Source organism: Ipomoea triloba, chromosome 14 (assembly GCF_003576645.1).
Source record: "Ipomoea triloba cultivar NCNSP0323 chromosome 14, ASM357664v1".
Classification (NCBI taxonomy): domain Eukaryota; kingdom Viridiplantae; phylum Streptophyta; class Magnoliopsida; order Solanales; family Convolvulaceae; genus Ipomoea; species Ipomoea triloba.
Genome location: NC_044929.1, coordinates 4,886,753 through 4,911,906, shown reverse-complemented (window position 1 = coordinate 4,911,906; position 25,154 = coordinate 4,886,753). Strand labels below are relative to the sequence as shown.

At 38.5% G+C, this 25,154-nt stretch overlaps 2 protein-coding genes and 1 pseudogene across 6 annotated transcripts; 1 reads left to right on the top strand and 2 right to left on the bottom strand.

The window, feature by feature from the left end:
* Positions 1-168: 168 nt before the first annotated feature.
* On the bottom strand, positions 169-6,459 carry LOC116004376 (protein-tyrosine-phosphatase MKP1-like). Its single transcript, XM_031244403.1, has 3 exons — positions 5,795-6,459; positions 1,373-3,845; positions 169-613 (listed from the first exon to the last, which is right to left on the bottom strand). Exons 1-3 carry the CDS (start codon positions 6,412-6,414, stop codon positions 539-541), a joined length of 3,168 nt encoding a protein of 1,055 aa, XP_031100263.1. The 5' UTR covers positions 6,415-6,459; the 3' UTR covers positions 169-538.
* An 877-nt stretch (positions 6,460-7,336) lies between these two features.
* Positions 7,337-12,874, top strand: LOC116005091 (coilin-like). 5 transcript variants are annotated; one of them, XM_031245333.1, is made up of 17 exons: positions 7,337-7,611; positions 8,048-8,112; positions 8,190-8,471; positions 8,593-8,808; positions 9,185-9,254; positions 9,649-9,747; positions 9,835-9,900; positions 9,979-10,044; positions 10,121-10,186; positions 10,261-10,435; positions 10,945-10,976; positions 11,199-11,396; positions 11,567-11,638; positions 11,720-11,869; positions 11,949-12,102; positions 12,210-12,257; positions 12,350-12,874. In XM_031245333.1, the coding sequence occupies exons 1-17, from the start codon at positions 7,411-7,413 to the stop codon at positions 12,523-12,525; spliced, it is 2,136 nt and encodes a 711-aa protein (XP_031101193.1). In that variant the 5' UTR covers positions 7,337-7,410; the 3' UTR covers positions 12,526-12,874. The 5 variants fall into 5 exon arrangements, with proteins under 5 accessions (XP_031101193.1, XP_031101194.1, XP_031101192.1 ...); XM_031245334.1 differs by having other exon boundaries at positions 9,646-9,747; positions 9,982-10,044; XM_031245332.1 differs by having other exon boundaries at positions 9,646-9,747.
* Positions 12,875-19,975: 7,101 nt separating this feature from the next.
* On the bottom strand, positions 19,976-23,265 carry LOC116003651 (annotated as a pseudogene).
* Between the last annotated feature and the right edge of the window lie 1,889 nt (positions 23,266-25,154).

The following is a 25,154-nucleotide window of genomic DNA, read 5'->3' as shown; positions in this document are numbered from 1 at the left end:
CCGTAGCATGTGTGGGTATCTATGGTACCTCTGTAATCCACTGCTTTCTGGGAAAACTGTTATAAAGATGTGACAAAATAGGGATGGCCTAATTTATGAAACACGAATAAACAAAGTCTAGGAGACTATTGCTATACTTTATCTGTATCTGTAGCAGAGAAACAAACCTTGAGAGTTAAAAATGGAAAGGAATAGAGGTAGGTAGGCAGAGTAGACTGAATGTATCTGTTGGCAAACATAAAACAATTTTAAGAGTTGGTGTAGAGGCTTATTAGTGACAAAAATTATTTACTTGTAATTCCTAAGACAACAGTAATTTCTTCTTTTTCTTTGTACATATAACATGCATGTATCTCCTCCTCGAACAAAAGATCCATCATTTCCTTCCACACATCACACGGGCAGAAAGTCGAGAACATCTACCTAGGATGCCATTAGCTATTTCGTGTAATCGCCACTGCTAAGATGCTTGCCAAGGTGATGCACAACGATTGAAAAACCAAAGATTACAATACCTCTCACCTAATTACTGCAACATTCAGTGTGTTCTTGAGAGAGGCAGGGTCAGTAGGTTTTTAAGGAGATGATCAGGTTCCTTGCCTTGATTCACTATCTGCAATGCAATTAAGTTTGGAAGTTAGCTTTGATTATTTGGCTCACTCACTAAATCTAGAGAATACAAAAGAAATGTTGGTATGCAACAACAATGCGAAAAATACATTCTCATATCCTGGAAGAGATCCTAAAGCCTACAAACAAGTTTCAGAAAATGCTTTCAACCACGCCCATTGTCCATGAATTCAATTAAACCACTCAACATTCAAAAGTCATCTAATTTTTCCATATAACCAGTTATTCCAAGGTCATGCATGTTAAAGAAGAGTTGTTGGCACATGATGTGAAAATACTTTCTTTATTTTATTGATTGTTGGTGGCATAAAATCTCATGAACCATTCAAAATTTAACTTGCATGAAACTGGAACAACCGGTTATATGAAAAAATTGGATGACTTTTGAATGTTGACTTGTTTAATTGAACTCTTTTTTGGTTTAGTGGCTCAATTGGACTTTGGTCTTTGGTTCAATGGTCTATTTGACCCTCTTTCCTAAGTTAAAAATACCATTAATATGTGTTGTTACTTTGAACAAGTCATACCCCATATGCACATATTAACATTCAAGAATAGATATAAATTTGGAAGACCTAGTAGGCGAAAATAAATATCCAGAGAAAAGGCCTCTTACAAATGGTATAAAGAAGAAAATAATCTCAATATGAACAAACAAACTGTTACTTATTTTAATGTTTAACCTATCTTTAGAATCAATGGCTGGAAGACAAAGTACATAAGAATAGGAGGGAAAAAGTACCTGTACAACAGATCTAACCAGATGCTTTTCAAGAAGAAAATTGTGTCCAACTGCCTCCCACTGGATATGACCATCATCCCACATGCTATCATTGTTGATCGACTGACAGTTTCTTTGCCTCCATGGCACGTCACGCCCTATCCAAACATACAAAACATTGTTGTTTTTGGTGTCGACGCTCACATCAGGAACAAATATGAGATAGACAGCCCTTGAATCAAGAGGCCCACAAGGCAACTCGAATTTATGCATCGAAGGCCATTCATAAAGGGCAACGTTAGTTGTTTGAACTCTGTGATTGGCATCCGGGGCATCATACACAATCTCGCCCTCGTTTGAATCTTGAACTCTGCCATGGAATTCACTATCAGTTACTAACGTGTCAGAGTCTACCATGGCCTCCTCGCTACTCAACTCAACAGAACCATCTTCTAAATTGTTGCACTCATCACCCCTCATTACAACATCTTCTACATCGGGTCGAGAAAATGACCACGTTCTTACCAAATTGGAAGGAAGTTGGGGAGTCTCATCGATAGAAGTCAACATCATGCGCGGTGGAGGGTGACTTCCTTTACACTCCGCTATTAAGGGGGAAGGGGAAACCCCTCGACACGGTGAACAAGTGTTTGTTACTCTAGCCATATGAGTGGTTGGGAATGATTCTTCAGTTTGAGTCAAAGTTCGTTTACAAAGTAAACATGGGTCTTCTTTTAAGGATCCATGCAACACATATGGATCTTTGGACTCCAATCCAGAAGGTGAAGGTTGTGCAGATAGGTATGACAAGTCAGACCAGTTAGAAGAAGTGGGAGAGAAAGTGAAGGAACTGGAGTAGTCCGAGGTTGATGAAAGTGAAGGGGATGTGGAGCTAGACTTTGGTTTACGGGGAAGAAAACAGGAAAGAGAATCTAACGAACTGAATGAAGGTGTAGGTGATAGTAAAGGCTCAGGAGTCGCACACTCGGTATCTTTACAAGGATCCTTCAGCCAACTAGGACTGCTAGTAGCATAAGAAGAAAACGAGTCTGGTGACTCGCACTGAGGACTTGAAGGTGATGAAGGCTCAACGGGAGAGATTTCTAAAGAGGCATCTATCATACCGAGTCCCTGACTTGCTTTCACATCGTTATTGCTCATTTTAGATGACAAGATGAATTCTTTCATAACGCCACTGGCAAACTTTTGCCTCAATCTGTTCCAACCATTTGCCCTAGCAGGAAGACAAGTCTCAAATCCAGTCCCCGATAATGGAAATGGCGGTACAACCCCACCAGCAACAGCCTTGTGGAAAATTTCAAAATCTAAATCATATTCGCTCACCTTCCTTAAACCAACACTAGAAGTGATGCTAGAAGCGTTCATAGAATTCCTAGCAGACACAATTCCCTCATTTTTTATCTCCAATTTATTAACAAAGAACTTTTCATTGCCAAGAGCTTCCCAAAACTCAGATGGCTCTTCACCTTCTTTGAGGATTAGAACTGGACCCTGAGCTTTTTCATACCGGACAACCTGATCAGCAGCTGCCCTAGCATTGTCTGACATTACTGAAACACAGTGCCTTCCTATCCACACATATATAGCCGAGGGAACATGAACAAGGAACGCTCCGCGAGAATCAAGTGCTTTAACTCCTGGTTCACCCAACATTTTTGGAACAAGATGGAGGGGATCATATGGAGAGTGGGGTGCGATCCTATACATCCTCAGCACAGAAGTCGGGCTTACAGGTAGAGCATGAACCCGCTTTTGACACTGCAAAAGTTGGCACGCAAAACCCATATTCGGGTTTGTCACCCCTCTTGTTGCTTTCACATGCTGAAAAGCATCTTCGAAGCTCTGCTCCTTCTTCCACATTAGATACGCTATAACCAAAGAGGTTGATCTGGACACCCCTTGACAACAATGAACAAAGACTCGTCCACCTTGTTCTCGAACATCTTCAAAGTAATCGAAAACATCATAGAGAATGCTCGTGATGTCCTCAGTCGGGCTGTCCCGTAGCCAGAGTGTCTTGTACACCAGATCACCCTTAAAGTATTCCGGACAAATAAACCCAACGCAATTCAAAACATGAGTGATCCCATTATGACGAAGAATCTCACGATCCTTGGCAATGGTCTCACTCCCTAAGTATATATGACCCACAATCTTCGAGCATTCCTTATTAAAGAAAGCAAGCTTGTCTCGCTTGAACTGAAATTCCCTAGGAGGTTGCTCGAACGTCGAAGTCTCCTGGATGGTAATTGGCCCAAGGCGTACTCGGGGAGTAGGCGGGTTGTTTGGCCACACACCTAGATCATCTGACCCAGCACTAGGCCACTCCTCAGCCTTTGGCCTGCTGATTGAAAGTGGTTGAAGGGGAGGCAAACATGCCCTTGCCTTACTATTCCATTTTTTTTTGCCTTCACCAGAGCTCTGCAGTGCCTCCCTTTCTTCTATCAATTTCCTCTCCTCTTCTGACTCTGGTCTGAAATATTTTACACCAATTAAACACATCCAGATATAGAGATATTTTATTCATTTTCTTCTTTTATTTTTATTCTCATGAGATGAACTTTGATAGTTAAATCATAAAATGAACTTATAATACACCAATGTTCATACAAGCAAATAGCCAACTGGTTCTACAAATATGCAAATGCAAGTATCATGTCTTGGTAGAAGTCATCTAACTGGTGTGATATTGTATGTTGAATATAACTAAGGCTTAATTTGTATAAGAGAAAAATACAGGCACAAAATAAAAAATAAAAAATAAAAAATAAAAAATAAAAAATAAAAAAAATCCTTCACACAACCTATTGGAGAAGAATGAACAATTAAAAACCAGACAAGAATACCTCTAATTCTTGCTTCACTACATACACAACTACATACATAGTTCCACTTCCCTTACTGGATAATAGAAAAGAATAAGAAAACTACTTTCATTCTATTCATGGCCTATGACACAATATAGCACAGCTCATCCCCATGACAATTACACAGCCAAGTGCACTCCTGAACCAAAATGCAAGTAGCATGATTCTACTGTAATTCCAAAACATATAGTAAAGTTGTATTAAGCGAATTATTAATCTTTTGTTATTGCATTTGATATGCATGACTCTAGAAAGGAAGTGTATGTATTTCACTGTTGCCTTATTATCATTAAGTACTTTATCCAAAGTTGGGGGATAGTAATGTACATGCTTCTTTCCCACTTTACACTTTATATTTGTTCTTAAGACAATAAAATCAGTTGGCCTATATAAAAGACACAATCAATGAAACATATCTATAAACCAATGAATAAACAAGGAATTTAATACCTATAATTATAAGGATGATTTCATCCAAACCATTTGAGCAAGTCAAACTTAATATCCAAACCGTTAGTTGAGATCCATATGAATAAATTAGTCAACAGTTAAGCACATAAAAGGACAAAGCGTTGTGCTGTCAAGTGACAACAACAAACATTCATAAGGCAAACCTCACCTATCAGTTCACAAGACATATTAAAGACATTCATCATGTTCAAACCTGCAAAACCTAATTATCATGGAATGAAATGTAATGTTCACGCACGGCAAATGTGAGAGGAGATGCAATTTTACTTTTCTGCCCTTGCTTATTTATATAATTCCAATTGTATCCTTTATTCGTTTTATATCTATTTTTTTATTTTGTTAAATACTTCAAATTTTAAATGTATTATTAAAAATAAATTACATCATTTTAAATATCTCATTGAGACGATTGAAACAAGACTAATATTAAATATATATAATTAAAAATTAAAATACATAAAACATAACAACAAAATAATGTTATGAAAAAAAAAAGTATTGTTACTAAAATAATATTATTTACATCACAAATTATATTTTATATTAAACTAATTAAATTTGAACTAATAAAGTTTTAAAATTTGAGAAACCAAATTATATTAGTGTAGAACAACATTTGGGGCTTTGGTGTAATGGTTTGGAGATGAATAAAATTTGGTATGAGAATTCCTTTTGACGCAACATTTGGTGGAGATTTTGGTGTTTTGGTGTTAATTGGGTTGGAGATGCTGTAAGTTATGCAAAGCTAAGTTGATAATTTTAGCTGAGACAAAATTAATATGCCTTCTTTGTGACATATCCTCTTTCATAGCTTCTATAAAGCACTAGCTCAACTCAACTATGTTCTCAATCCCAGCCATGAAATAGATACAATACACAAAATCAAGACACACAAAACCAGGGCTAGAGCTAATAAGATGATCACTAACTGCGTTTCACTACACTGTTACCTCTCAGGCCCCTCCCTCTATATAAAATAAATAAATAAACAGCACTAATACTATGCATAGATTATCAGCATCATCTTCATAAAGGCTAAAGTCAAGCAATTCTAAATCTCAAGATGGAAAAAGAAAATACAAACCTTTCATTGCATTGATGCTCTGAGACCAAATCAATCTTCCTCCAATCTATGCCCTTCTCACCATACTTTGAACGAGCAGGAGCTTGAGTAGGAGTAGAATTGTACGATGGTAAGGGTTTCTTCGCGGAAGCCCAATTATCAACCTCGTCAGCTCTGGAGGGTTGATCGAAATCTGGAGCCCTAGATGGTGGGCCCTTCCGTTGTTCATTATCAAATCCCCCAAATTGCCTCCGATCGCCGCCCCAGGAAGCCTCGCCATCGAGGTCTCGATCTCGGATCCGACCCGGTGACCTGGCCCCATAGTTAGAGAACCCTTGTTGCATTTCCGGGGCGGACCGGTCTTTGGGAGGCGTAGGGAGGCGGAGCATCTCTTCCGGCGTCAAGCGGCTAGTGGAGCCGTAGCCATGGCCTGAGCCATACGAGCTCTGCATCGTGAACTGCTGCAAGCTCATCTTCGTCTTCTTCTTCTGCTTGGGGGTGGCAGCCTCCCTAAGGCTTGGGTACTTCTGAGAGTCCCCTGCAGCAGCGGCGGCGGAGACAGCGAGCTCGCGCTCCTCCGCTTCCTCTCGCTCGGCTTCAGCAGCCCAGTCGCCGATGTTCCCCCACGGAGACTTTGACATTTCCGAAGATCCGAGAAATGATAAACTGTATTTTTTTTCTTTTCTTTTTTTTTTTTTTAGGAAAGAGAAACTGTCTTTTAAAACTCACACTTATATATAAAAGGTGTTGAAAATAAAAGGTGTTAATTATTATTATTATTATTTTAAAAAAATTTATATTTTTCGTCTACTGAGTTAATCATGTTTTTTCGTTCCTAAGTTATCATGAATTTGCATAAAAAAAGTGTTATCATGAATTTTGCTTTTTTCTTCCCATTATACACAAATAATAATATACTGAGTAATATATAACATATATAACATAATAATAAAGTTAGGCTCTAACGAGAAACAGAAAAGGTTGATAGTAATTATTTAGTTAAGCGAATAATTCATCTTATTTTGATTTTAGTAATTTTTTTTGAGCCATTTTCATTTTTGGTCATACTGTTATTGAGGCATTGCCAATTTTAGTCCACTTTATTAATTTTTGTCACATTGCGGTCAATCGTATTTAGCCCTTGCCACTTTTAGTCTACCGTTAAAATTTTCGTCAAATGGCTGTCCAATATAGGAGTAGTTTTGGTATTTTTATGCTTTGATTAAAAATTTTAACGGTGAATTAAAAGTGGCAACTGGCAAGGACTAAATAAAACTGGCCCCAAAGTGACAAAAATTAATAAAGTTGACTAAAATTGGCAATGTTTCAATAACAGTAGGACCAAAAATGAAAATGACTCTTTTCTTTAATGATTTTTCTTCTTTAATCTTTATTATATTATTATTTTTCCTCAAATAATACTAACGAAACATTTTTTGACTTTTAACTTATCTATTAATTTTTATAAGAAAGGTTTTTTTAAGTTCGATCTTCATCCCAATTAGAGGGGTTCTCTGTGGGGTCGACCAAGTAACGAAGTACTGAAGTAGAGGAGGGTATTCCCAAGTTTACGTCGGAGGTGGTACCAGGGTTTAAGGCGGAGGAGGTTAGCAATCAATCAGTGATATGCAAGCGCGATGGAGGACGAGGAGGGTTTAAGGATCAAAGTGGTGTTCGACGATGGTGACATCCTCAGTGATTCCCAGAAATCACAGGGTCTCCAGAGAAGCTGGCTTCTCCTCAAACCCACGCACCACAGAATAATCTCCCAATTCTCTTCCGATCTCTTCCACAACTTCAAACTCCATAACTCCTGTCCCCATGGCATCCTCCTCTCTGTAAATTACTCTCTCTCTCTCTCTCTCTCTCTCTCTCTCTCTCTCTCTCTCTCTCCCCTCTATGTATGTTTGTATTTGTATTTGTATGTATATGCATAATGCATACTACTTTCATGTATAATCTGGAAATGTAGGTAATTGATCGACTAGTGGGTATGCCTTTATACAATGCCTATGTGTTTGTTGCTTTAATTCGATTCACATACTTTTACCATTTCTGGAAACGAGTGGAAGAGAAGAAAAAAAAAAGTAAATAAAAGGCTAGAATTTGGAAAGGGGTTAATGGGGCTTTGGGTGAGTGAAGAAGGGGGTTTTATTGGATTCAGTGAGATGAAGCATGGAATTTAAACCGTCTGTGTTAGGGAATATTTATTAGACTTTGGTGATTATGAGATTAGATTTATTTTGAGCTTGTGTTGGTCTTAATTGCGTGCAGATGGATGGGTTTGTCCTGCCACCTTTTGAGTCAACTTGTTTCTTTAAAGATAAAGATGTAATCAGGTGAGTATAGCTAATTTTCTTGTACTATGTTTTGGTGAATTATGTGTACTTTTAATGTGATTTTTATATTATGTTAGTGTGAAGAAGAAGAAAAAGAAGAAGGGAGGTTCATTGGTTATTGTCGGGAACACACCTAATTTGGTGGAGAATGTCCAAAGTGTTGAGAAACCATCTGTAAATACCAAAGCTCTGCTTTTGGCAAATGAGGCATTTAACAAGGAACATGGGGGCTATGAGTGTGACAAACCTGAAGAGGAGAGGAGAGACCAGGTGGATGATTACAATTTACACAAGAATTTGCTGGATGGAGTTGCAGTCTCCAAGAAAAGGAAGGCATCCGAGGAACTTCATAGCACAAAGTATGAACTAAGTTCTCCATATGTGGATTCCTCTTTTAAAAAAATTTGTGGGAGAATTGTATGGCGGTTGCAGTTACAGCTTCAAATGGGCCAATGGATAACTCACTTTCTGTGAATACAGGAAGAAGAAACAGTGCCCTCAAGTTGCAGAGGAGTGCAACATTGATGCTCAGACAGAGCCGAGTCAGCCGACTAAGAAATCTAAACGAGATCGGACAGCCAAGATAAGTAATAAAAAGGAACAACAAAAATCTGAATCTAAGATGGATGGGGCTGAAGATAATAACGAAACTGTGGAAATGACTAAAGACAATCATACTAAGCCCAACACAAAGAAGTATGTGTTATTACTCAATAGCCTTGTCTTTCTTCTATGGTTTTATGGTGTTTGATCTCCATAGTCTAAATTATGAGTTTATCTGTCATTTGTTTTTATTTTTATTTTTATTTTTATTTGTATTGAGGCTAAATGTTTTCAAACTTTTCCCCAATCTGATTCTTGGATTGATTTTAGACCCCAGAGAAAAATAGGCAACTCATACCTAGAACTCTTATTGCATGACTATCTCCTCACTTTCATTTGATGGCCCTCCAGTGTTGCTGATATTTCAGACTAGAAATTATCTGCTTTTATTGCTTATATATTCTAGAAATTATCTGGTTTTATCTAAGTACATGGGGGCATAAGTAATAGTTCCTTGTTGTTACCTTAGAAATGATCACATTCAAGAGTATGGGAAGGAATCCGTGGATGTGACAGCCAAGCCGGAAGAAATACCAAAGGTATTCTCAATCAAAATTTAAGATTTTATTGAAGTTGATTCATTGAAACATACTGCATAGTCGCTTTTTGGTTATACAATTTAAACTAGATTATGCTTGAAGTATTAAAAAAAATTTCTAAGCTTAAGTGAACCAAACATCTTAATTAACTTTCTAGCTAATTTAATTCTTATGTTTCCAGGGTAACACCAAATGTGTTAATTAATTTTCCTCTCACAGTTATTCTCATCAAATACATTCCTTGGAAATATTTTCCCAGAAATATAATTGATGGGAAAGTACCAAACACCAATGCGATTTCATTTCAATCTCATTTTAAATTGCTGATTTCTTATTGTTTTACGTTATTCACTTGAAGTTATGATAGTCTATATATTTTTGATTTGGTCAGCAGCCAAGCAGGAGCTCAAGGCGACAATATGCAAAGAGGAGGCTCATACGGGAAATGGCTAAAATTCTAAAGGAAAATGCAGATTCTCAATTAAAGGCACTTGTATGTAATATAGTATAATATGCAGAGAACCCACTTTCCTTTCAGTAGTTTGACCTCTATTGCCTACTTCTATTCCTGATTTTACAGAACAGTTTGAAGGGCACGCAATCCAAAGATGGAAGCGAAGAGGCAGTTAGGCTACCAAAAGGACGTGTAAGTAAAATAAATTTGCTTAAAGTTCCCCCTTTTCATGGATAGGCACCATTAACAACTTATGGTCTGAATTTGCAGCAGAAGTGGAAGAAGGGACAAGCTAGGGCCAAAAGAGAAGAGGATATAAGCCAACCAAAAGGACATGTGAGTAATATATATAAAGCTTCTGTTTCTATTAGATACTGTATTGTCATTTAAAGCTCATATTGTGAATATCCAGAAACATTGGAAGCTGAGACAAACTGGAGATGAAATCAAAGAAACCCCTGGTCAACCCAAGGGACTTGTGAGTTTGAAAAAATGTAAATCTTCTCTTCCTGTCACATAATTCGCAACAAACATGTATATCATTTTTTGCAGCTATATTGGAAGGGATTGCTTTTCAACGATATGACTAAAGATATGGACAAACAGGAACGTACAAATTCTAAAAATCTTTCCTGTAGTGAGCCTGATCAAAATAGTGATAATGAAGATGGGGTTGTTCCAATTGAACTAACTCCGGGACACATCCACTCTGAGATTCCAGGGAAAGGTCTTATAATTTCTCACTCACTTTACAGACATTTTCTCTTTCACTCTCTTAGATGTCTAGTTTTTGTGCTGTGGCTTTTTCTGCTTTTTAAAGCTGTCAGCTGATTACTTATCAATCTTTGTTCAAATGATAATCTGGATTCTGGAAGTTCAATTATTAGACACTTGGACTGAATGAGTGTTGGAATTTTTCTCACCTCTGTTTGCTTATCCACTTAAATGTCATTACTAAGGTTGTAAAATGCTACCTAGATCCATAATGCATATTTATATTTGTAGATTATATTAGAACCTATGATTTTTTGGACTATTGCCTGTATTTTAATTTTATATGAATCTTGTTTCCTGATTTTTCTTATCTTCTATCTCACCGTGGAGGTTGGGGTTGTGCTATAAGAGGCATGAGTATGTCTATTTCAGAAATATGACCAGATCCCTTTTGGAATAATGCATGTATGGTATGCTGTATTATAGAATACCTAACATGTCAGATTTTTCTGGTTGATGCAGGAGAAGCTGTACAACAGAATCAAGCTAAAGCGGTATAGTAATCTAATTTTTTAGTAAAATTTTATATTTTTTGGATGTGCATTACTGCTTTCCAACTCAGTTGAAATCTATAGAGAACTGTTAGTCTATTGACTCTATTGCAATTGCTAATTTATTATGCCATGATAATTCTCAGCTTTTTATTTGGAGGATCTGTTAGAAAACTTTCTTGTTTTCTTAAGTTATGAATGATGAAGTTCCAAGTTTTACTTCAGGAAAATTTCAGGTGGAATGGGGTCATCAACAAGAAAAATGGCCAGAAATTGGGCAAAGAGAAAATTTCATTCTCACAAAGAAATGAAATTAATGAGTTGAACAAAGAATCATCTGAAATGTCAAGTGCTGAAAAGGTTGCCCATTGTGATGGATCAATTGACTTTGCTAAACTTCCATCCCTCTCTAATACACCTAAGGTTAGCTTGAGTATATTACTGAATTTAATTGGTGCCTTTCATCCACAATAAATATTTTGCTTTGATGGAATTGGTATATGCAACCTACTACACATAGCCACATAGCTTAAGACTATTTTGTTTTGCAATATCTATCTTATGCATCCCAAGTGTTATTCTCTCTATTATAGGAAGGCGATGTGATTGCATATCGGCTGCTTAAGTTATCATCCAACTGGACTGCTGAGCTCTCCCCGTACCATGTATTTCATTGCATTATGCTTTGTATTTTGGTTATTGATAAGGATCATGAAAAAAAGTTTTGACATTCCCTTTTACTGAAGGTTGGCAAAGTATCATCATTCAATTCTGAATCAAGTAGAGCTTCACTGATGCCAGTTGCCGGATATCCATTTTATTCCAAAAAGTCGGGTGAAGACGAATGCGCAATGCAACCTGATAGTTCTCTTTATAAAGAGGATGGATCATTGGAGGTAAGCTCTCTCCATTTCTTTGGTAAACTCTCTCCACCGTGTGCAGCTGCTCTAAATTTGAATTATAAGTGGTATGCAGATAGATTTGTCATCACTTGTTGATGTTCGTGTTGTAAAAGCTACCACATTTAACCCTTCAAAAGAAGTTTCTGTTTGGACTGGTGTTGGTGCTTCCAGCAACACATTAACAGTATCGAGTGGCTCTAGTGATAAGCAAACACCTACTATTCCTGGTACTTGCATTTTCTTTCTTCTTCTTTTTTTTTTTTTTTTTTTTTTGGAAGCGAGCAATTCAGATGGAAGTTATTCTGAACTTAAAATATTGTCTTGTTTTCTCCAGAAAATGGGGAAGTAAACCATGAAAAACAAATGCATACTTGCAGCAGAGGTATGAATTGTATTCAGTTCCATCATTACCTTGGTCACATCTTTGCCTATTGAGATGTTATTTAAAACCTAATAATGTCTCTCTATTGGTAGAAAATGGAGTGAACCTTTGGGACCAACTCAGCGAGGCTTTATCTGCGAAAAAGGAACAACTTCAAAGTAGTTGGGGTAAGGTGACTCCAAGCAAGATTTCATGGTCATATGAAGCTAGAGGCAGTGGACATGCGCCTAGAAAAAAGGGTTTCTCACGATGGAAAAATAAGAGATGAATGGTAAACATCAATGGTATTCTATGCTCTGGTATGCTCCATCACTTGCAACCTGTGTGAATGAAATGCCGAGGATGAACTAATTTCACAGCCCAAAACAGAACTACCAAGAACCAAAGTTTTAGTGTTCATATTGTCTATTCATGTGATCTAGTTGCCCCAACATGAACAAAAGAACATTATGGATATATTTATCCAAGTGTGGTTTTTTTTTTCTTCATTCCTGTATGCATGTGGGTATCTATGGTACCACTGTAATCCACTTTCTGGGTAAACTGTTGTAAAGATGTGACAAAATAGAGATGGCCTAATTTATGGAACACAATGATGCATTCATTGGAAGAACATATCAAATATCATAGACGCAACAAACCACCTACTGCATGAAGTATTTATACTAGTTCATTTCTTTTTTCAAGGGGGTTGAAGGCTTAAGTTTAGGACATCAATTTTGGAATTTGAATTTGAATTTGAATTTGTATCATGACATTTGGCAGAAGAACTCCAGTAGTCTTCAATTTATTTATTTGTTTCCTAGCCTTGTTCATTCTACCTGCAACTATAGGGAGAAAAACACCCACCCCCATCCCCCCGGCTCGTCCCTCAAGTCCCGTTCACTGCCCAGTGACGCATTTTCAGGCTTATGGGCTTACAAAAAATTTGGTATTGGAGCCTGTCGTCAAGGGAGACATCGGTCGAAGCCATGAAGGCCGACTAGGATGAGCTCCGGCAGATGTTCTGACGAACAGCTTTGGCCTCAAAGTCCGAACCGTGTTGGATTGGCCTCAACCCCAATCTGTAAAAGGTCTTCACGGCTTTCTTGGACTCGTCAGCTTCTATCGTAAGTTCATAAAGGGCTTTGGCGTCATAACTGCTCCTTTAACATCGCTACTTCAGAAACACAATTTCTTGTGGACAAAGGAGGCAACAACGGTCTTTCAAATGCTCAAGGTCGCGCTTACCACAGCCCCGATGTTACAACTTCTGGATTTTTCAAAACCCTTTGTGGTTGAATGTGACGCATCTGGGGTAGGCGTGGGCGCAGTTTTACACCAAGATAACCACACGGTGGATTTCTTTAGCCGGCGCCTCGCTATCTGCCATCACAAGCTAGCCTCGTACGAACAATAATTGATTGGGTTATCTCATATTCTCAAGCCATTCGACACTAGCGACACTACCTGTAGGGTCATCGGTTCGCAGTCTACACCGACCATTATAGCCTGAAGTTCCTCTTGCAGCAACGCCTCACCACATCTCCCCAACATCATTGGATTAGTAAGCTCCTGGGATATGACTTTGACGTCGAATTCCGTGCGGGCTGACTTAACACCGTGGCTGATGCATTATCTAGACGCGACGAGGAGGTGTCTTCACTCATGGCCCTGTCCGCCTCGGTATCCCCAATTTTGGAGTCTATCCGTCGTGAACTCGCTGATTCGGACACCGCTCAGGTTTTGATTAAGAAAATTATGGACGGCCTAGCAGGTCCCCACTGGTCCATGGATGACGAGCTCATCCGTTACAAAGGTAAGCTCTTTATTCTTCAAGATTCCCCACTAATCCCGATTATTATTTCAGGTTTTTACGACAATTCGCATGAAGGAGCCTAAAAGACGTTTTTTTGCGTTTCCCAGGAATTCTTTTGGACTAGGTTGCGTGGTACCGTTCGCGAGTTCGTCTGAAAGTGCCCTACATGTCAGCGCTACAAGTGGGAGAATCTCCACCCGGTAGGCCTCCTCTAGCCTCTGCCCATCCCATCGCTTATTTGGAGCGACATCTCGTTGGACTTCATTGAGGGCCTGCCTAAAGTTCATAGCAAATCAGTGATTCTATCCGTCGTGGATTGCTTGTCGAAATATGCACATTTCATTCTGCTGGGTCACCTCTATACGACGGCTACAGTTACGGGTCTCTTTTTCGCTCATATTGTCAAACTTCACAGCATTCCTGAATCGATTGTCAGTGATCGAGACGTGACTGTAACCCCTCGGTTTTTCCGACAAAGTTAAGGTTCGAGAATATAGATATATTTTTTTTAAGCTATGATATTAGGAGAAGGTCTCTCGGTGATCGAAAGAATTTTTTTTTTCTTTCCTTACTAAGTTATTAATAAGCTGCGAACTACGTATCAGTCACGGACCGTAACATTTTTAAGGATGTAGATTCAGTTCGAATTTTTCCTAGAAATTGGATTATTAAGTATCATACGATTAAGCCTGAACTTCTAGTTAGTTCAAGTAAAATTTTAAATGGACTGAAAGGGGTAAAATTGTTACGAACCTTGTACCTATATTTCGCGAGATACCGAAAAATTCCCAATTTGAGGGATTAGTGACGGGATTATTTTTAGAATAATTTTGGTGTTAGAATTTTCCCGAATTAAGCCATGATCCTCCGAACTTTTATCTGATTTGAACCCGAACGGGCAAAGATTAGATTTTTTCTTCTTCGAGGAGCCATAGGGTATTGACATGTGGCATAACCCCAAGTGGATGATCACAATTAATGAAGCATTTAATGCTAGCATTAATGAGGTATGGGAATGTTGCACTTTGTTGCTTGATCTTCAAGACATAATCTACACTATCACACTCATCTTTCTCTCTCACTTTCGAACACACAAGGAAGAAGAGGAGGAAAAATATTAGTTTTCCATATTTGTGATCTAAGAACTCCTTAGGCATTTCTTCAACTCCAAGAACTCTACTATAGGTAAGAACTTCGGTTTTGTTCGGTTCAATCCCTCCTAAGACTTAAGCTTGGACTTAAGATTTATGAAAACATTGTATTATGGTGTTTTGTTAGGATCTTTGGTGAAGGAATCCAAGGAAGGCATCATCAACTTGTACGGTTTTTAAGGTTTCTACAAAGGTAAGGAATCCCTTAAGTTGGCTCAATCACTTGAAGGTGAACAAATGCTAGTAAATTACGTGACTAGGAAAATTTTACGTGAAATTATGTGTTAAGTTCGTGGATCTACAAGTTAGCCTAAGAAACTACACTTTGGATTTTTGGTAATTTTTATATACATGTTCATAGCTAATTTATGCATGTATATGTTGAATTTATGCCCATATAGGCTTATACTTGTGAAAATAGTGAAAAGAAATCAGGATAGATTCTGGCAGTAACTTCCGAGATTTATTGGGAAAAATTGGTAAGGTATTTTGATCCTACTTTTTTTAGGCATGTAGTTCAATAAGTGTAGAACCCGCATATAAAATTTCGTAAGGATCGGAGTAGTATAACTATGATTTTCGAATTTTTTTCCAAAACTGGTCCAGAGAGAAAAATATTCTAGACAGCACACTGCCAAGGGCAAAAAGGGAATTTTCTGTGTTTATTCGTGGATCAAAATGACCAAAACTTTTTATGGACATCAAGTACTATAAGTTGGGGTTCTACCATAAAAATTTCAAGTGAAAAAGAGTTCGGGAACTATTTTTACCGGCTCAATCTTTCGGACTGCGCCAACTGAAATTTCTGGCAGATTTGGGTGGACGCGGGCACGGACGCGCGTCCGTGGGCGTCCAGTTTCGGCGAGAAACGCCGAACCAGCGAACGCGGCTCGGACGCCTGCGTCCGCCGTGCGTCCGCTGGTGCGGCCAATCGCGAGTCCGCGCGGCGCGGACTCGTTTTCGATTTGTTTTTGACCAAACTTGTCCCCGATGTTTTTAATCCCGAATATTGCGATGTTTTGAAGGCCTACGGGCAATCGGGTGAATTTTTGAAAGGTTCGAATATTATTATTTTGTGCATTATACTTATTAACTTGGAGAAAAATTGTGTTTTAAGTATTATTGTGACTCTCGTACTTGGATTTTCGTAATAGAAAAGACATTTCTTAATATGTGTATTTTTGGGAGATATACTGGAACAAGTTGATGAGTTTGTGTCATGTGAATATAATGAATGGTGAGGGGTTCTGTATGAATAGTTCATACTGCAGAGCGAAGTCTATTCGCTGAGTGAATGGTGAGATTTTGTATGATTTATTCATACTGTAGAGCGAAGTCTATTCGCTGAGTGAAGTGAGATTTTGTATGATTTATTCATACTGCAGAGCGAAGTCTATTCGCTGAGTGAAGTGAGATTTTGTATGATTTATTCATACTGCAGAGCGAAGTCTATTCGCTGAGTGAAGTGTTATTCATACTGCAGAGCGAAGTCTATTCGCTGAGTGAAGTGAGATTTTGTATGATTTATTCATACTGCAGAGCGAAGTCTATTCGCTGAGTGAAGTGTGAGATTTTGTAGAAGTGTGAGATTTTGTATGATTTATTCATACTGCAGAGCGAAGTCTATTCGCTGAGTGAAGTGTGAGATTTTGTATGATTTATTCATACTGCAGAGCGAAGTCTATTCGCTGAGTGAAGTGTGAGATTTTGTATGATTTATTCATACTGCAGAGCGAAGTCTATTCGCTGAGTGAAGTGTGAGATTTTGTATGATTTATTCATACTGCAGAGCGAAGTCTATTCGCTGAGTGAAGTGTGAGATTTTGTATGATTTATTCATACTGCAGAGCGAAGTCTATTCGCTGAGTGAAGTGTGAGATTTTGTATGATTTATTCATACTGCAGAGCGAAGTCTATTCGCTGAGTGAAGTGTGAGAATTTGTATGATTTGTTCATACTGCAGAGCGAAGTCTATTCGCTGAGAGATTGAGTGGGAATGAAAAGGTCGTGTGTCCCGAACCTTAAAATGCGTGTTGTGTTTCCCACCTTGAATTAAATGAAAATTTTCAGTAATAGAAGTATTATGTGCTGATGTCACTTATATACTGCGCTGCACTGTTTTACTGTTAAATACTTGCAGGTAGATTGCGACCGTTGGGTAACGGTTATCTTTTTCTAATTATTATATTGTGCTCAAAACCTTTGTTTACTTTCGAGTGACAATGGATTTCCTTACTTAGCCGTCGCGCTAACTACACTTCATTGTGTCCTTTACCAGATGGAGTCTAGTGTGGGCTCTTGTAGCCCGGGGAACTCTAGTGGTTCCTCAGAGTTTTACTTTCCCCTTTATGACTATGACGGCTATGTGCACTTGTTGACGGATGATGATCCGTATGCCCCAGGCTTCGCTCCAGATCCTCCTGCTCCAGTCTATACTCCCGATTCGGTTCTTGCTCCGGACCCGGTCTATGTTCCTGCTTTGGACCCGGTCTATGATCCTGCTTTGGACCCGATCTATGCTCCTGTTCCTCCTCCTCCGCAGTACAGTCCTCCTCCAGCTTACCCGACTACACCCTCTCGCATTCCGGTTCGCAGTAGTGAGCCGACTTTTCTAGATAGGGCCCAGTCTAGGTTTGGGTTCTATCCCATCGAGTTGTTAGAGGGGAGTGACCCCTTAGAGTTTGTGGTCTTTTATCCCGATCCGTGGGATCCCAGTCCTTCGGAGCATTGGGATGAGTGGTCTATGGTGAACACTCCCTGTTACTTTTTGGACCATATCACCTGGTTCGCAGGTGAGTGGCATCTAGTGTGGGGGACGTACTCCGGACCGGTGTACCGCCTCTTAGAGTAGTTGGCTGGTTGGGAAAGTTCTGGGAGGAAACTCTTTTGTGTATATATCTTTTGTAGCCATGATGAACTTAGTTGGCTAGTCAGTTGTACTTAAACTCTTGTGTATAGTGGTAGCTAGTGCAGCTACCCCTTTTGCTCATCTACATATATATGCATGAAAATATAAGTTGGGGAATGATGATGTCGTGAAACGTTTTTCCTCTCCCTTAGCCTGTGCACCTAGAGTGAACCCCGCGTGGATTCGGCTGGGTTTGGTCTAGGTGTGGCGGTAACTACTCCGGATGTACGGTATAGCCGAGCCGGGGTGTTACAGTGACGTTTACTAGCACCTTTTGGCAGGAACTATTTCAATTACATGGTACTATACTTTCCTTTTCCTCGTCTTATCACCCATAGACAGATGGCCAGACTGAGGTGACTAATCGGACCATCGCCATTTACCTGCACTGCCTGGTTGGCGAATGCCCGCGAAAATGAATCGACTGCCTTCCCTAGGCCGAGTACTGCTACAACACGTATTTTCATTCGGCTCTACAGACTTCCCCGTTTCATGTTGTTTATGGTCGTGACCCTCCGCACCTCTTGTCATACGAACCTGGCGTCTCCAACTTCGAGATCGCGATGCACTTTTTTACTTGGTTTAGGACCATCTTCGGATGACTCAGGTACGTATGGCGAAGTTTTACAATCGTTCACATTGACAAGTTGAATTTTCAGTCGGACAGTGGGTTTGGCTTAGACTCCACCCTTATCGCCAACTGTCTGTTAATCGTAGTGTGTTTCACAAATTATCGTCGAAGTTTTTTTATCCTTTCCGTATCACTCAGCGTATTGGTGATGTTGCTTACCAGCTTGCCCTTCTATCGACGAGTCGAATACACGACGTATTTCATGTGTCCTTATTGAAATTGTACAATGGCCCTTCGCCGAATTCTACGTCTGACCTTCCCCCGTTGCACGATGGTAGAGTTTTGTTCCGCCCTCATGTTGTGTCCAAGTCTCGCTTGAATAGAGGAGTCGCAGAGGTTTTAGTCCATTGGCTTGGTGTTGCTCCGAAAGATGCTTCCTGGGAGCTCTTGGACAAATTTCGGCTCCTTTTTCCAAATTTCAAGCTTGAGGACAAACTTGTTGACTTGGGAGGGTGTGATGATGCATTCATTGTATGAACATATCATAGACGCAACAAACCACCTGCTACATGAAGAATTTATACTAATTCATTTCTTTTTTTTAAAATTTTTAGCTGTTAAGGTTTTTTTTTTTTTTCCTTTCTTGTGCTAATGTCTGTTTATTACTGTTGCCACCTTAGTATTTAAGGGGGCTGAATGCTTGAGTTTAGGACATCAATTTTGGAATTTGAATTGGAATTTGTCTGATGACAGTTGGGAGAAACAACACCCACCCCCGTTCCCTCGGCTTGTCCCTCAAGTCCCGTTCAACGCTTAGTGACGCGTTCTCAAGCTTCCGGGCCCACAACACACAGAATAACCAAAGTCTAGGAGACTACTGCTATATTATATCTGTATCTGTAGCAGAGAAACAAAGCTTGAGTGAAAATGGAAAGGAACAGAGGTAGATAGGTAGAGTAGACTGAATGTATCTGTATCTGTTGGCAAACATAAAATAATTTTAAGAGAAGTTGGTGGAGGCTTATTAGTGAAAAGATTATTTACTTGTAATTCCTAAGACAACATCAGTTTCTTCTTCTTCTCTGTACATGTAACATACATGTATCTCCTCGAACGAAAGATCCATCATTTCCTTCCACACATCACACTGACAGAAAGTCAAGAACATATACCTAAGATGCCATTAGCTGTTTCGTGTCATCGCCATTTGCTAAGATGCTTGCCCCAAGGTGATGCACAACGGCTGAAAAACCTGAGATTACAATACCTCTCACCTAATTAATGCAACATTCAATGCGTTCTCGAGAGAGGCAAGGTAGGTAGGTTTTTAAGGAGATGATCGGGTTCTTTGCCTTGATTCACTATCCGCAATGCAATTCAGTAAGTATTGGAAGTTAGCTTTGATTATTTGGCTCGCTAAAACTAGAAAATACAAAAGAAATGAAATGTTGGTATGCAACAACAATGCGAAAAATACATAGTTATCACATTCTCAAATCTTGGAAGAGATCATAAAGCCTATGAACAAGTTTCAGAAAATGCTTTTAACCACGCCCACTGTCCATTCTTTTAGTCTTCTACTTACGGAGTATAAGTTAAAGGATAAAGGGCCAAATAGGCCACTGAACCAAAAAAAAGTTCAATTAAACCACTCAACATTCAAAAGCCATCTATTTTTTCCATATAACTGGTTGTTCCAAGGTCATGCAGTTGTTGGCACGTGATGTAGAAATACTTTCTTTACTGGTTTAATTGAACTCTTTTTTAGTTGCCTATTTGACCACTTTTTCTAAGTTAAAAGATACCATTAATATGTGTTGTTACTTTGAAAAAGTCATACCTACCCCATATGCACATATTAACATTCAAGAATAGATATAAATTTGGAAGACCTAGTAGGCGAAAATAAATATCCAGAGAAAATGCCTCTTACAAATGGTATAAAGAAGAAAATAATCTCAATATGAACAAACAAACTGTTACTTATTTTAATGTTTAACCTATCTTTAGAATCAATGGCTGGAAGACAAAGTACATAAGAATATGAGGGAAAAGTACCTATACAACATATCTAACCAGATGCTTTTCAAGAAGAAAATTGTGTCCAACTGCTTTCCACTAGATATGACCATCCTCCCACATGCTATCATTGTTGATCAACTGACAGTTTCTTTGACTCCATGGCACGTCACGCCCTATCTAAACATACAAAAAATTGTTGTTTTTGGAGTCGATACTCACATCAAGAACAAATATGAGATAGATAGCCCTTGAATCAAGAGGCTCACAAGGCAACTCAAATTTATGCATCGAAGGCCACTCATAAAGGGCAACATTAGTTGTTTGAACTATGTGATTGGCATCCGGGGCAGCATACACAGTCTCGCCCTCGTTTGAATCTTGAACTCTGCCATGGAATTCACTGTAAGTTACCAACGTGTCAGAGTCTACCATTGCCTCCTCGCTACTCAACTCAACAGAACCATCTTTGAAATTGTTGCACTCAACACCCCTCATTATAACATCTTCTACATCGGGTCGAGAAAATGACCACGATCTTACCAAATTGGAAGGTAGTTGAGGAGTCTCATCGATAGAAGTCAACATCATGCGCGGTGGAGGATGACTTCCTCTACGCTCCGCTATTGAGGGGGAAGGGGAAGCCCCTCGACACGATGAACAAGTGTTTGTTACTCTAGCCATATGAGTGGTTGGGAATGATTCTTTGATTTGTGTCAAAGTTCCTTTACAAAGTAAACACCGGTCTTCTTTTAAGGATCCATTCAACACATATGGATATTTGGATTCCAATCCAGAGGGTGAAGGCTGTGCAGATAGGTATGACAAGTCAGACCAGTTAGAAGAAGTGGGAGAGAAAGTGAAGGAACTAGAGTAGTCCGAGGTTGACGGTAAGAGTGACGGGGATGTGGAGCTGGACTTTGGTTTACTGGGGTGAAAACAAGAAAGAGAATCTAACGAACTGAACGAAGGTGTACGTGATAGTAAAGGCTCGGGAGTTACACACTCGGTACCTTTACAAGGATCCTTCAGCCAACTAGGACTGCTGGTAGCATAAGAAGAAAATGAGTCTGGTAACTCACACTGAGGACTTGAAGGAGATAAAGGCTCAACGGGAGAAATTTCTAAAGAGGCGTTTATCATACCGAGTCCCTGACTTGTTTTCAAATCGTTACTGCTCATTTTAGATGACAAGATGAATTCTTTCAAAACGCCACTCGCAAACTTCTGCCTCAATCTATTCCAGCCATTTGCCCTAGCAGGAACACAAGTCTCAAATCCGGTCCCCGATAATGGAAATGGCGGTACAACCCTATCTGCAACAACCTTGTGGAAAATTTCAAAATCTAAATCATATTCACTCACCTTCCTTAAACCAACACTTGAAGTGATGCTAGAAGCCTTCATATAATTCCTAGCAGACACAATTCCCTCATTTTTTTAATCTCCGCTTTATCAACAAAGAACTTTTCATTGCCAAGAACCTCCCAAAACTCATATGGCTCTTCGCCTTCTTTGAGGATTCGAACTGAACCCTGAGCGTTTTCAGATCGGACAACCTGATTAGCAAATGCCCTTGCATTGTCTAACATTACTGAAACACAGTGTTTTCCTATCCACACATAAATAGTCGAGGGAACATGATCAAGGAACGCTCCGCGAGAATCAAGTGCTTTAACTCCTGGTTCGCCCAACATTTTTGGAACAAGATAGAGGAGATCATATGGAGAGTGGGACACAATCCTATACATCCTCAAATAGAAGTCAAGCTTATAGGTAGAGCATGAACCCGCTTTTGACACTACAAAAGTTGGCACGCAAAACCCATATCCAGGTTTGTCACCCCTCTTGTTGCTTTCACATCCTAAAAAGCATCTTCGAAGCTCTACTCCTTCTTCCACATCAGATACGCTATAACCAAAGAGGTTGATCTGGACACCCCCTGACAATAATGAACAAAGACTCGTCCACCTGGTTCTCAAACATCTTCAAAGTAATCGAAAACATCATAGAAATGCTAGTGATGTCCTCAGACGGGCTGTCCTGTAGCCAGAGTGTCTTGTACACCAGATCACCCTAAAAGTATTCTGAAATAAACCGAACGCAATTCAGAACATGAGTGATCCCATTATGACGAAGAATCTCACGATCCTTGGCAATGGTCTCGCTCCCTAAGTATATATGATCCACAATCTTCGAGCATTCCTTATTAAAGAAAGCAAGCTTGTCTCGCTTGAAGTGAAATTTCTTAGGAGGCTGCTCGGGCGTCGAAGTCTCCTGGATGGTAATTGGCCCAAGATGTGCCCCGGGAATAGGCGGGTACTTCGGCCACACACCTAGATCCTCTGACCCAACACTAGGCCACTCCTTAGCCTTTGGCCTGCTGATTGAAAGTGGTTGAAGGGGAGGCAAACATGCTCTATCCTTACTATTCCATTTTTTTTTTTTGCAAAATTCGATTTCCTAGGCGACCGGTTAGTCCAGGAAGCAGACCGTGCATATGTTCTCCGATTCCCGCCGACGGATAACACATCTTTATCATTATCTTCATCCCCAAGCATATTCAATTCCTAGAGAAAACTAAACTCCCCCAGAACCAATCACACTCATGTGAGGATTGTTCCAGGAAACCCCATAAGAGACGAAACACACCTAGAGTCCTCCTCACAAATTCAAACACACCCTTATAGAATTGGCTCCATGGAAAACCTAAACACTAGATAAAAATTGAGTAATAGAGTTAGTAGTATTCAAAAAAAAAAAAGATAAAAATTGAGTCTTGATGACAGAATTTCAGAAATTCAAAGAAACCCCATAAAAGGATTGCACAAAGGAAGCCCACATGTTCAATTTTTCATTCATTCATTCATTCAAATAAACAACTACCCATTCAAAGATTCTTTTTTTTTTTATTCCATTTTCCAACCACCTAAAAGTCTTAACCCCTAATCAGAAATAAATTTTTTGTTACTTATAATGGTAAATGTAATACTTTTTAAGGAAAAATGTAATACTTTTACATTTCGATTTAAAAGTATTACATTTTTCTTCAAAAGTATTATATTTTTCCTTATAAGTAGGGGGAACATTACTTATTATGGAAAATGTAATACTTTTGATGGAAAATATAACACTTTAAAATGTAAAATTATTACTATACATTTTTCTTCAAAAGTATTACATTTTTCCTTATAAATGACAAAATTTTTATTCCTGATTAGTATTACATTTAAGCATATAAGTATGACATTTGCGCATATAAGTATGACATTTACATGTTGATTCAATCTGACCCCACTCGTCTCATAAATAAGGATCCGTGAGACGGTCTCACACAAATGTGACCCTTTTGAAAAAATGATTAGAAATTATGAATCCTTAACTACCCTTATTTAGTCATAAAGGTAAATTAGTCCGTGAAACCAAAGTACTAAAAAGATAAGGAGAGAGTCCAACTTTTCTTCTCATTCAATGCCTACTCATTCTAACTCTCTCTCTCTCTCTCTATCTCTCTATCTCTCTCTATATATATATATAGTTAATAAATATTTATTCAGTTTAACCCATTTATTAATAATATTAATTGTTTTATTTTTATTCAATTTGAACAAATCAATTATTAACTTGTGACATGTACAATATAAAAAATATATGTAACTTATTTCAACTTTTTGTTCACAAGTATTAGGTCACTACCATATTTGATTCAAAAGTATTGTTTTTACCAAATTTAGTAATTCCCGCTAAATATTATGTAAAAAAAATAAAATAAAATAAAAAATCGTGATGTGTTACCTTTTCAATCTAAAATCGTACCAGCTTGAATGTCTTAATACTTTTGAAAAAAATGTATAGTTCTAAAATAAAAATATTATGCATTCCAATTATTTTTATAAGTTACTCCGGTATTTAATTTGATCAAAAGGACCAAATGTGACAAAAATAATACTTATGGGTTAAATGTGAAAAATAGTTTAATAATCATGAAACCAAAAGGAGAAATAAACCAAAAAAAAAAAAAAAACCCCCAACTATACAATTTAATATTTATTCTTTTTTAAAAGAATAATGATTTATATTACGGAGTACATTTTTATTTTACTTGACAAATTTATTATTGACCCTTGGCTTCTTCTTCTTCTTCTTCTTCTTTTTTTTTTTTTGAGTACTATCGACTCTATTACATTGTAGTATCTATTCACCAAGCAGATTCAATCCTATGACCAATTTTCTATTAAAGAAAAATTACAAAAATATCAATTTAACACAAGTTGCTGGACAACTCTTGCCTATAATAATAATAACAAGGTCATTAGTTAACCATCTTTGTCATCCATGTGTTTGTGTTGAAAGGGGATAATAGAAAATTAAATGACATCATTTTCCGGTGAGTCAAGGAAAGTAGGCTATAGAAGGAACAGGACAATTTGCTATCGCCCAAACCCATTCT